The sequence below is a fragment of the Miscanthus floridulus genome, chromosome 19 (genome assembly GCF_019320115.1).
Source record: "Miscanthus floridulus cultivar M001 chromosome 19, ASM1932011v1, whole genome shotgun sequence".
Lineage (NCBI taxonomy): Eukaryota > Viridiplantae > Streptophyta > Magnoliopsida > Poales > Poaceae > Miscanthus > Miscanthus floridulus.
Genome location: NC_089598.1, coordinates 26,439,402 through 26,452,145, shown reverse-complemented (window position 1 = coordinate 26,452,145; position 12,744 = coordinate 26,439,402). Strand labels below are relative to the sequence as shown.

The 12,744-nt window shown below is 43.7% G+C and overlaps 1 protein-coding gene and 1 pseudogene across 2 annotated transcripts; one reads left to right on the top strand and one right to left on the bottom strand.

The window, feature by feature from the left end:
* Positions 1-529: 529 nt before the first annotated feature.
* On the top strand, positions 530-5,028 carry LOC136526957 (cyclic nucleotide-gated ion channel 17-like). 2 transcript variants are annotated; one of them, XM_066519533.1, is made up of 8 exons: positions 530-841; positions 1,361-1,859; positions 2,212-2,424; positions 2,570-2,674; positions 2,765-2,847; positions 3,143-3,254; positions 3,549-3,785; positions 3,961-5,028. In XM_066519533.1, the coding sequence occupies exons 1-8, from the start codon at positions 780-782 to the stop codon at positions 4,600-4,602; spliced, it is 1,953 nt and encodes a 650-aa protein (XP_066375630.1). In that variant the 5' UTR covers positions 530-779; the 3' UTR covers positions 4,603-5,028. The 2 variants fall into 2 exon arrangements, with proteins under 2 accessions (XP_066375630.1, XP_066375628.1); XM_066519531.1 differs by having other exon boundaries at positions 2,570-2,847.
* Positions 5,029-5,342: 314 nt separating this feature from the next.
* Positions 5,343-12,675, bottom strand: LOC136526958 (glutamate receptor 2.9-like; annotated as a pseudogene).
* Positions 12,676-12,744: the final 69 nt, after the last annotated feature.

The following is a 12,744-nucleotide window of genomic DNA, read 5'->3' as shown; positions in this document are numbered from 1 at the left end:
AATGTAGCAGCCTGAACATACGGATTACGACGCGCGGTATCGCAAGGGCAGGGGCGGACCGACGGAGCGACGATTGTCGTACGAAATGATGGTCTTTCTTTCTTTCTTTTTAGTTCGAGGAGAAAACCACCCATTTCTTTTTAGTTGGAGGAGAAAACCACCCATATACCGAAGTAGCAGTATATTGCCGTAATTTCCATGCCTGTAGGCTGCTGATTAACTGTTGATTAAACTGTGCTTTGCTGTCAGAATCTGATGCTTCACATCGAATCTTGCGGCACATGCATGGAGTACTAAATGTAGACGAAAAAAAAACTAATTACACAGTTAGGTGAGAAATCGCGAGACGAAACTTTCGAACCTAATTAGTCTATAATTAGACACTAATTGCTAAATAAAAACGAAAGTGCTACGGTACCCCAAACCCAAATTTTTTTTTGATCTAAACACGCCCTTACAACTGAGTCAGCAGTGAAATTTCCATATCCCTATTTTTTTATCCCCAACAACCGGTGGACTGTTTCTCCAACGGGTCAAGCACGACAGGAGTGCGCGGTCTCCGTCTTCGGCCCGCGGCAGTTCTTGCTTTCCAAGTCTCCTCACTTCCTCGAACTCCGAGCGGGCGGCTGCGATTCCCAGCGTCCGAGCACCCCGCCCCCAGTCTCCTCCGCGGGGAAGGACCGGCCTTGGGCTGCTACGGCGGCGGATGAGCGAGCAAGGCTGTTTCTTGGGCGAGCTGCCGGTCAGTGTAGCGGCGGAGTAGTGGACGAGCGGGCCCCATGAGGTTCGGCTCCGGGAGGGTGGAGGACGACATGGCGCTCACGCGGCAGAGGACCGTGAGGTGAGCACAACGCAAGGAGTACCGAGCTATTTATTGTTTCTCAGAATGTTTTGGGGGCTTGGGGAAGTGGTTGGTGGCCTGCAGGTGATCGAAACCCTGGGTAAAGCAGCAATTTTGCAGCGAATTTTCTTGGTTTTGGAGGGGATGGGAGGAAGACTCTTGGTTTGGGTTTCCTAAGTTGGTTGTTCCCGTGCTCTTGGTCTCTCGGACTTGTTTGTAGCTCGGTAGTCGTAGTACCTGTGTGAAGCTTGGAACTTAGTGTTGGATTTTAGTTCCTTGATTCGGATATAAAATTAGTTCGGTACTAAGACTATAGCGAGTTCCGTGATTTTGATAGCTAATTGGAGTTATAGTTTAGTTTCTGGTGAGTAGAAACAGATAGGGGATTAGCAGTATGTGGATGGATGGGATAGCACGATATACCATTTTTGGGATTAGCAAACAATCACTGAAGTGTCCAATATGCTATTTTTGGTGCTACCTATATAGGGCAATCCTAATGCTATTTTCCACTCACAGATTCCATGATGAGAGGGCAAAGGCAACTATTCCCATTCACCAGAAGCGGCATGGGCTGGCTGCTAGTAGGCTCGCCTTGGGAAGTTCGGGGAAAAACAAGATCTTTGTGGCAGGAGATGACTTGTGGTACAACAAGATTATTGACCCGTCAAGCGACTTCATCTTGACATGGATATACGTCTTCCGCGTGTCATGCTTCATTGCTCTGTTCATGGACCCTCTGTATTTCTATGTGCCTGAAATCGATTACAGGCAAACCAATCATTGTGTCAGGAAGGATACACGCCTAGCCATCATCGTTACTGTATTCCGATCAGTTGTCGACCTCTTTTATGTCATCCAGATGATAATAAAGTTCAGGACTGCATACCTTAATCCAAGCTCAAACCTAGGGGTTTTTGGTCGAGGAGATCTCATCACAGATCCTAAGGAAATCGCAAAGCGGTACTTGAGATCTGACTTTGCAGTTGATTTGGTGGCTTCTTTGCCTTTACCACAGGTAATTCAGCTCATTTTCGGAACTGAATGCTGCAATCTGTTAAGTCGCATATATACTTCATTATTGACTACTTGTTTTAATTCAAATGGGCGCTACTGAATTACCAAATATAACTTTCTTTTTAAGGTTTCACCCATTGTCTCATTAACCGTGTCCCCCTGGTACACCTCCTCTCTTGTGGGAAAGAAGTTTTTAGGGGAAAAAAATGAAACATGCCTTCTCAATTTCTTACCCTTGAAGATTATGTGCTATAGTTGAGAGTTTGTGGATGGTAAAACCATCTGATATCTGATGTTCTGAGTTACAGCTGTAATCTGACTATCTAATATATACCTTTTCTTCTTTCTTGCAGATCATTGTTTGGTCTGTGATACCAGCTATCAAATATTCTTCGTCTGAGCATGGCAATGACATGCTGCTTCTGGTTGCTCTTTTCCAGTATATCCTAAGATTATACCTCATCTTTTCCTTGAATGATAAAATAGTCAAAATTACTGGAGTTTTTGCAAAGACTGCTTGGCAAGGAGCTGCATACAATCTGCTGTTATACATGATTGCTAGCCATGTATGATGTTTATATGAGTAATACTTGAATGTTTTGCCATTTCATATTTTTGGAATTTGTCATATTACTTTTAGACTGCTACCATTTTTTTTCTGTCTTGCTATCCTACTGTGGAATATCTAATCATGCAGTTCTCTTCTTTCAGGTTTTAGGAGCGCTGTGGTACCTTCTATCTGTTTATCGCCAGATCGCTTGCTGGAAAAGGTTTTGCAATGAAACTGATTGCCACACTCGGTATATGTATTGTGATGTAAAACCAGATTCGAGTTGGAATGGGACCTTAGTCTTTTCTAGTTGTGATGCTAAGAACACTAACAAATTTGACTTTGGTATGTTCCAGCCATTGTTATCAAACAAAACTCCTAATGAGAGCTTCCTGAAGAAGTATATCTATTGCCTTTGGTGGGGCTTGCAGAATCTAAGGTATGACTTGCTGAACACATGTTCTTTTATGACTGTTAATTGTGTCTCAAAGAAAAAAGGTACCACTGTAATTTACAACTTGTGGAAGTACAATATTAGTATTCTCTGTTATTAAAAGAGAAACTCAGAGATAACATAAGCAGATCTATGTTAAGTGCTAATATGATATGCTAACTTGGGTTATGCATGGAAAGCACGCACAAAGATATAACAGGAGCAATTAACCTTATAATCTGTATGATGATCATATTATGTTTCTAACATGCTATTTTGGTACCCATTTTTTTTTCTACAGTTGCTATGGCCAGACATTGAATGTGAGCACCTTTATTGGTGAGACACTTTATGCTATACTCTTGGCAGTGGTTGGTCTAGTCTTGTTTGCACATCTGATTGGAAAAGTTCAGGTACTTGGAATAGAATCCTAAGATTTTGCTCTTGATTTGTTCAAACTTCCCCGTTCATATCCCACTTGGTAGTGTATGTGTGTTTTTACTAATGTGTGATAGTACATCGTGATTCTCAGTCTGTAAATATTCTAGCTTATCTTAAGTTGGTAGGTTGAAATTACCAGTTAACCTTACCGAACAATCTCCCCAGTCCCATCATGTTCATACATAAGTTAGTTTTGTTTTCGCTGCGTAATGTCAGTGGTTCTTTGACAAGGAACATTGTTCTGATCAAATTATATTTTCTGCTAGACCTACCTGCAATCAATCACCGCTAGGGTTGAGGAGTGGAGGCTAAAGCAGAGAGATACTGAGGAGTGGATGAGACATAGGCAACTGCCCCATGAACTACGGGAAAGAGTGAGAAGATTTGTTCATTACAAGTGGCTCGCAACTCGAGGTGTGGATGAAGAATCTATATTGAATGCCCTACCTACAGATCTTTGTCGTGACATCAAGCGCCACCTTTGTCTGGATCTCGTTCGTAGGGTAAATTAGCTTACTACCTTTGCTCTCATATTTTGGTCAGCAGCACAGTTGATAGTGCTAGTTCAATGCTTATCCCTTTGTGATGTGATGAATGGTACACCTGTAACGGTTACAGTCTAAGGGATAACCTGATCATGAGCATTACTTATTAATCTTTTATATTGCAATGCTGCAGGTCCCACTTTTCTCTCAGATGGACGATCAACTTCTAGACGCCATATGTGAGCGTCTTGTATCTTCCTTGAGCACAGAGGGCACATATTGTGTCCGTGAAGGCGACCCAGTGACTGAGATGTTGTTCATCATTCGTGGTAAGCTGGAAAGCTCCACCACAGATGGTGGCCGAACAGGTTTCTTCAATTCAATCACCCTCAAACCTGGAGATTTCTGTGGCGAAGAGCTGCTCGGATGGGCTCTTGTTCCCAAGCCTACCGTCAACCTGCCGTTATCCACCCGGACAGTGAGGGCGATCGTCGAAGTTGAGGCCTTTGCTCTCCAAGCTGATGATCTCAGGTTCGTCGCCAACCAATTCAGGCGCCTCCACAGCAGGAAGCTGCAGCACACATTCCGATACTACTCTCACCACTGGAGGACCTGGGCCGCGTGCTTCATCCAGCACGCTTGGCGCCGCCTGAGAAGGAGGAAGATGACCAAGGACCTGAGTATGAGGGAGTCGATCTCCTCCATGAGATCATATGAAGGCGACAACTCCCCTGAACAGAATCTCGCGCTTAGAAGAGGAGCCAGCATCATCAGAGAACTGCCTAAGTTCAGGAAACCATCGGAGCCAGATTTCTCAGCAGAGCATGATGACTGACTGACGGAGAACTGAATAGCTGATACATTATTTGTTAAGGCAAGATTGCTTTGCAAACAAACCCTGCTAGTCGCTTGTCCCCTGCAAACAAGCATTGGTTTCAGGCTGGCTGGTGACTGATTGTGGATAATAGTGGCTTGATATTGTGGGCTAACCTATTGTTAGTGCATTTTCACCAGGTGTGCATCCACCGGTTGTTCATACTGTACATACATATGTAGTTGTGCTTGTGGCATTGTATTGTAGGGATCTCACCTTGACCTTGGATTAGATGATTGCTTGTATTGGCTGGCCGAGCAGATTTTACTTCCCTGGCCAGGGCTCTACCATTCTTATTTCTTCCACGTGTGTAAATTGCAGCAGGATGTACTGTTATCTGTTTCTCTTACACCGGTTTGGTTATTGATTCTGTGAAATTTGTGGTCTGATTACCGAGAATTTAATCATTTTACAGTTGTGCCTGCTCTCTTCTCAATGTCACAAATGCGGTTGGACTTGAATAGTCTGTACGTCGTAGCGCGTACAGCAGTTTTTTGTTAAGTTGTTTTTTACGAGGAGCTCCAGAAGTTCCATCCCGTAGCTTCTTTGGCAAACACCGCATCACCCTTGATGAACTTCTGACTGTACCCTGTGACAATGCTTAACCTGAAAAGAACATTTTTCACGATATTTGAATGAAGAACATCTGAATTAGCAAATCTCCTAAAGATCGTTGCATCATTGCTAGAGAGTTGTTTGTCTAAAGATACCAGGCAACCATCTTCTAAAACTCAATTACCATAATTGTTTCTCCTTGCAGGCTTGCATGGAAACATCATAATGGGCCAGACTCACAGGTCGAACCTTGCCCTGCTAAAAGTCTAAAACTTCTTCTGGGTCTGGGGTTGCCAGCTTACAATGTTCAGAAGGCACAACCGCGAAATCAAAATGCCTCACAGGGCAATATAAATTATATATAAAACCTCGATGACAACCCAACTGAACTGCTATTACCAACGAAGCTACCCAGCCAGCCGAACAATGACACCGGGCTAAATGGAACATATATACAAAGATCATGAACCATTTTAATGATAGCAGCACGCTCATCAGTCATCAAACCTCACGCGTTGTTATCTTCAAACAAGTGAATCTTTTAAGGCAAAATGGTGCAGTCATGAGATCCACCGGTTTGACTTACCTATATAAACTGCTATAAGATCAAGGGAGGAAGCAAGTTCATCTAACAGAAGGACAAAAGGTACAGCTGATTCCCTTATGCATCTCCTTGAAGCTGACTTGATCCATACCCATCCATCTCATACTCACCTTCCTGCCTATTGATGATGGGCAACTCCCTGTGCTTGGTACTGCGAAGGCGTTCAAGCCACGTGTGCAGCCTCTGCAGTGACATCAACCTGGTGCGAGACGCTTCAGCCCTGAGCTCGTCTCGTTTCTGGTAGACGAAGATGCTGAGGCTGATGAGCAGCGCAAGGCCAGAGGTCAGGCCACTGATGAGGAACAGCCCACTGAAGTTGCTGAAGACGAGCCTGGACGAGTTGATGCCTCCACTACTGCTCGCACAGGCTCCTGGGTCGCCGAACCATTTCCTCTCTATCCGCGCCATCTCCTCCTGCACTCCAGGTGTCATGATGGCCTTGGATATTTCATGCACCATGGGTGACCCTATTGGGAAAGCCTAAAATATACAACGAAAATCAAATACAATACTGTTCTTTCTACATAGGAGTATGAAATATCAGATTGATTAGTGAGATAACTTACAAACCCAAAGCCTCCCAGCCTGTAGGTCGGGCCAACCATGGTGTATCCTTCACAGTACTTTGACAAGAAGATCTTCAGGTAGGGGTTTTCGTCGAATATCGCAGAGACCCCTCCATTTCCTGATCCCATCTGTAGAGCCTCAGCATACTCCTCCACTGTGTCATAACCCAGCAAGTTCTTCTTATGGAAGCCCATTTCCTCCAGCCAGTACTTCACGGCAGAACCCCTTTGGTACCCAACGAAGTGACCATTTCTTAGATCTTGCACGCTAGTCACTGTTGGCTGGAACCGCTGGAATGTCAGCATTGATGTCAAACTAGCCGTATAGCTTGAGGTCAAGATAAGCACGACAAATACCCATACAATCACCACGAGTCTTGATAGGTTGCTCTCCAGTTTCTCCTCTGAAATCGACATGTGATACTTTAGGTCATCAGTTAACCAAGCATTTTAGCAGCAAACATGGAGGAAATGCTTACTGTGGGAGAAGACAAGAGTCGAGAAGGCAAAGTAGAAGATGATGCCAAATTGTTGCCAAGGTGTGCCACGGAACTCAGGGTTTATCCGGTGCTCTATCGCCCACACAACAAAACCAGTTAGGAAGAAGAAGGCAAGGCTGGTGATCCAGAGGGTACGAGTCAGTGGCTGCAGGAAGATCCACATGCTCCTGCTTGAATCTTTCTTCAGTACCACGATCATTGACAATCCTGTGTCGGTGTAGGGCATTGTGAAGGCCACCTTATTCATCCTGTCCGTCGAGATCGTCGTATCACCAACCACGGCATCAGCTTTCTGCAACCGTCACTGCAAGTTATCATTCACACAAATCACTTCAAAATTTACAATGGTCATATTAATTACATTTGTCATGTCTACCTCTACACTAACCTTTTCATACACCAGATTGAGAATACTGTCATAAGTGCTAATATTATGAAAGGGTGAGCTCTCTGCACTGGATACATATTGGTAGGCCACTAGATAGGGCAAATTCTTCATCAGTGCATCAAAAACATCGATGCAGTAGCCTGTAACAATAAAACTGATGTTTGTTGGGTTGTAGGAAACCTTCACGAGCTGATCGAACCCATGTCTTGAAGGCACAATAACACGAAGCGGGCTTCCAGTTGAAGACACATCCCACCCTCTCGGAGCAGTTGCTAGATCACCTGGCCAGAGGATTTGTTTGAGCCCTTTCTCATTGTTGGCTTTTAAATTCTTGAATATCCCAGATTCAGGTGTCCAGAACCCAACTGTCCTTGCACCTTTGCCAATGATGTTAACGACCTCATATGTTGAGAGTTGTAACTGGCCATTTACCAGTGTGAACCTCCCTGCCAGCCCATCAAATGTTGTGTTGAGCACTGCACCAAGAAGTGTTCTTCCAGGTGTTGAGCTGGACACTCTGTTTCTATTGATTGCTGCAGCAAGAGACCATGCTGTGTCATACGCCCAGAGAAGAAGCAGGCTTGGGTTAGGCACCTCTTGAATACCCGGATTTTCCATCTGGAATTTGTCCTTGAACCTTACAGTGAAGTTCATGATACGGTCAGTTGACTGAACATAAGGTCGGAAGGTAACAACACCCTGCATGTTATCAATCCTGTCAGGGCCATAGCTGTCCACCGCACTGCCAAAGCTGGCGGTGGCTATCCAGACATAGCCATCAGACATCATATCAGCAACACTGGCATGTCGGAAGAAGCGAGCAGCAAGATCTGGGAGCATATGCACAATAAACACCCGCGTGGAATTCTCCTTGAGGCTGTATACTACCTTGTCCAGGTAGTTCTCAGCTGCATCAATGGGCAAAGCTACACGATCCGTGATGAACGTGTTGTAACCCTGAAGGGCGTACACAAGCTCTGGGAGAATGCCAGCTCCATATGGCGAGTCTTCATAGACCAGGATAGCTTTCCGCCATCTGAACTTATCAAGGATAGCAGCAGTCAGCTCAGCCTGGGAGGAGTAAATAGGTGCAGCATGCAGAAAGAATGGTGCTACCAATGGCGTCAATGCTGCAGAGATTGGAGCAAGTGCGAGGATTGGTGTGAGTGTGTGCTTCCCAAGGTAGGCAATGAACTCGGCTTCGGCTGAAGTCAAAGGCCCAATGATGGCTTGCACTCTATTATTTCTGATCAAATCTTCAGGTGCAACACATTCGCATAATTCACACTGGTCCAGTCAATGTTGAAGAAATCAAATATGCATCCTTTCTTGCTGACAGAATAGTTAATCAAAATTACATGCTGACTATGTATCAAAATAGCAGCTGCATCTTGTGCCTCTTGTGCCTTAGAGGATGAAGCCAGCTGTTCTTCCTTTATCTAAAAAAATAACATTCCTTGCTTTCCCTCCATTCACAGTTCTTTACTTCCCTTGTGTAGTTGTGTAGGGTGGTTAATTAATCTACAATCTTACAAATGTAGCACTGCTCACTAATATTTTTTCTTTTAAAAGAGAGGAATTCAATTTCCAATTTTGCATACTAGCTAGAGTGAAGTACTCCCTCCGTTCCAAATTATAAGACGTATTGACTTTTTTAGATACATTGCTTTTAGTATATATCTAGACACAATGTATATCTATGTGCGTAGCAAAAACTACGTATCTAGAAAAGCCAAAACATCTTATAATTTGGGACGGATTGAGTAATTGCTTGGCGAATGTTACAGACTTGCAGTTAGGAAAGATCCATCCACTTATCTGTATCTAGGGTTCATACTTCTTTCCACACAAAAAATTCCTAAACATTCGTCATCAGTTTACCATCTTTCACATTTTCTTAGATCTTCTCATACGTGAATACTCGTTCAAACAAACGCGCGGCCCACTACCTGATCGAGTTGAATCGATCTAATTAATCGAACAGCGTACCTGCTCCGTTGAGCTGCATTTGACAGCTGTAAGAACAGGTTGCAGAGGCAGAGCTCAACTAGGAGCCAAGAGGTGTGCACATCCTGGCTCCTCCGAGGAGGGGATCAGCAGACAGCAGCAGCCTTGCCGTGGGGATTGTGGAGCGTGGCGACGGCGCAATTGAGGTCGAACCGGGGCAGTGGCAGCGTGGAGTTCATCAGCGCCTCAGCTGGGTGAATGGTAACGCGCATGGCATGCAACTCTCCAGATGGTCGCCGGCTGGACGCCGTCGGGGATGAGTTACCAGAGAGGGCGGGAGCTCGACGGCGGCCATGGCAGGGTTGTGCGGGCGACAGGAAGAAAAGTCTTTTTACCCCCTCCGACCGACAATGCGCGGAGTGTAATTTCCCTCATCCTCAATATAAAATCAAATGTTAGTTAACTTTGAAAACGGTAACGCTCGCCTTGGGTAGTGTTTAGTTTTCAAAATTTTTCAAGATTTCTCGTCACATCGAATCTTTAGACGCATGTATGAAGCATTAAATATAAATAAAAAATAAAACTAATTACACAGTTTAGACGAAATTCACGAGACGATTCTTTTAAGCCTAATTAGACTATGATTGAACACTAATTGTCAAATAACAACGAAAGTGCTACAGTACCATTTCGCCAAAAATTTCGCCAACTAAACAAGCCCTTGGGGCATCCGTCCGTTCGGACGTGGCGCGCGCTACCGGTCCAAGAACGCTTGCTCTCTCGCTAAAATCTCTCTCCCACTCTCCATCGAGAGTCATCTCTTCCACTCGGCTCATTCCTTTCGAGGCAGATAAGGCCTGCCGTTGTGCCCCTGCCCGACCACCGCCGACCATGGTCAAAACCAAAATTTTATTACGTTTTTTATATGGTCTTGTTCGGCTTACCCCATGTTCGGTTTATTCGGCTTCTTTTTTCAGCTGGAACAGTGTTTTTCTCTCACAACAATTCAGCCGGAACAATGTTTTTCAGTCAGTTTCAGCCAAATTTCAGACCAGCGAACGGGGCCTATAAGGTTTAGACGGCTGTTTTAGGATGGCACAACGTCAACAGCAGAGCTCAAACAAATTTTATTAAAAATATAAATACTTTAACAAAAATCTAAATATTATTTAATTTTGAAAAAAATGCAGTTAAGAATCTTGAAATTAGGTGAAAAAACTGAAACAGGTACTTGTCAGAGCTAAAACCAAAATTTTATGATTTTTTAAGATTTAAACTAGACTTTAGAAATTCTGCATAACTTTTCTATGATATTTTCTCTATGCTCTGTCTTTATGTTTGACATTTTGAACGTGTGAAGAGATAGGAGCAGGTAGGTCATTTCAATGAGAAAACAATGGAGAAAATATAAATTTCATGCTTATGTGAAATGACGGAAAAAAAATACTAAAATACCGATTCAAAATTTTCAAAGACATGGAATGGCATCAAACTAATGGTTGAAGACGCGATGATCACTCCAATGAGTCAGGGATTTGAAGGGGGGAAACTGGGTCTATTTGGATGTTATGGTTTTTTTTTAAGAAAATGTAGTATAAAAAAACTAGTTTTAGGAGGAGAGATGTGAAAAACTGTAGTTTAGAAAAAATAGATATAAAGTGAAGCTTTTAAAAGTCTAAAAGACTACAGTTTTTTAGTAATACCATAGTTTTCAAAACTACAAAGACCTTTACGTCCAAATAGCTTATAGGTCTCAAAACCATGGTATTTAAAAAAAAACAAAATACTTTACATCCAAACAAGACATAATAAGTATTAAACTTTGTTTGTCTTCGATAGAAATGAACTTCTCTGTCTAAAAATTTGTACGAGAACACAAACGGTTTTAATTTAGAGGATTTGATGATGATGACGATGCCTTTTACTGGTCCAGAAGAGGAGAAAGAGACAACAGTCAAAGCCCAATAGAGCCTCAGTTTTAACAAGACGAGTTTTAGTAAGCTTGTCGCCTTAAGCTTGGGCTCCGCTAGTTAAAAGAGTTGAGCTCAGCCTTAGAATCATCTAAGCCTTATAAGGTTAACTTGTTTGTGATTCGAGCTAAGACGAGCCAAACACGGGTAATTGGTGATCAACTCTAACATTTGCTTACCAAAGTCTATCTTGTATAATTGGGCTTCAGTTCTGCTAAAAGGCCATGTTTGGTCAGATTTCTGCTGGCTCCTACTTCGACTCCGGCTTTAGTGCATTGTTGAGTACCGTTGAATCTACTTTGTACAGTAACATTAAGGCCTTATTTGGATTTACCTCAATCCACCCCAGCACATGTGGATTGATGCAAATCCAACTACATCCAAACAATGCCTAAAACGGCTCCAACTCTCATAAGTCTAGAAAGAACTATGGAGAGAAAAAAGTTTTCTCTGGCTCTAGCTACATTATTATCTTAGGGAGGATTTGGTTCCAAGTTATGGGACATCAAGCCACAACTAAAGCTGTCACACTACTGTTTGGTTAGATTAAAGTTAGACAGTCACAGCTTTTACAGGTCATTTTCACCACGGTTGTGGTGCCCGATTCTGCCACCACCAAGTGTGGCGCTGCAACCGAACAAACCCTTAGTTGTGGAGTTAAGCGCGTGATGTATGACAATAGTAGGTTTTGAAGCTAGGATAGTACCAAATCTTGTTACAAATTGCAACGAGCAAAATGAGAATGGACCGAATCAAAGGGCCTGCTTGGTCTGCGACAAAATTTTGCCAAGCCAAAATTAGGTAAAAAAATTTGACATAGGTTTAACAAGTCAAATATGAGAGGCTAGCAAGTTTTGGTAACAAACCAAATAATAGTTAAAATTATGGTTTGCCAAATATTTGGCTTGGCATAATTTGGAAGTCAACCAATCGTACCCAAAATTTTCTGGCTCATTTTTCAAATCAAAGTACCTGTATTCAAATTCGGGTTTTTGCAATTTGATTTGCTTTGTTACTCGAAATGCTTAATTCCAAGACAGCAGACATGGGTGGGCGTTAGGTGTGTTTTATCTTCGTCGGGTGTGTGTTACCTTTACGTGTATTTATGTGTAATTATCGCCTGTACTGCTGTATTTGGGTTTTTGTGTCGGTTTTCCATGCAGGTCCGGTTTCCCTCCTTCCATTTTTTGCGTTAAAAGAAGAAGAAGATAAAGACGGCCTTACCAGCGTGTGCTGCGGCGACGACATCTCCACGCGTGTCCCCCACGAACAGGTGCACCCGCCGGCTGGAGTTGGCATGGGCAGAATAGAAGTCGTCTAATGCCATGGAGACGCAGCTGAGGCTCTTCCTCCCCGCCTCGCTCGTCAGGTCCAGCACCACGCCGACTCGCACGGCGGCCGCCGGTGGCTGCTCGGAGGCGGAGACGGAGGCGGAGGCGGACGAGAGCACGAGGAGCAAGTGGAGGAGAGCAAGGCCGCGTGGGATCATGGACCGTAGTACCATTAGTTCACACTCAACCAACTAGTCGCAGGATCGGAGTTGCAGAGCCGCAGACGCATCGTATTAATTTAT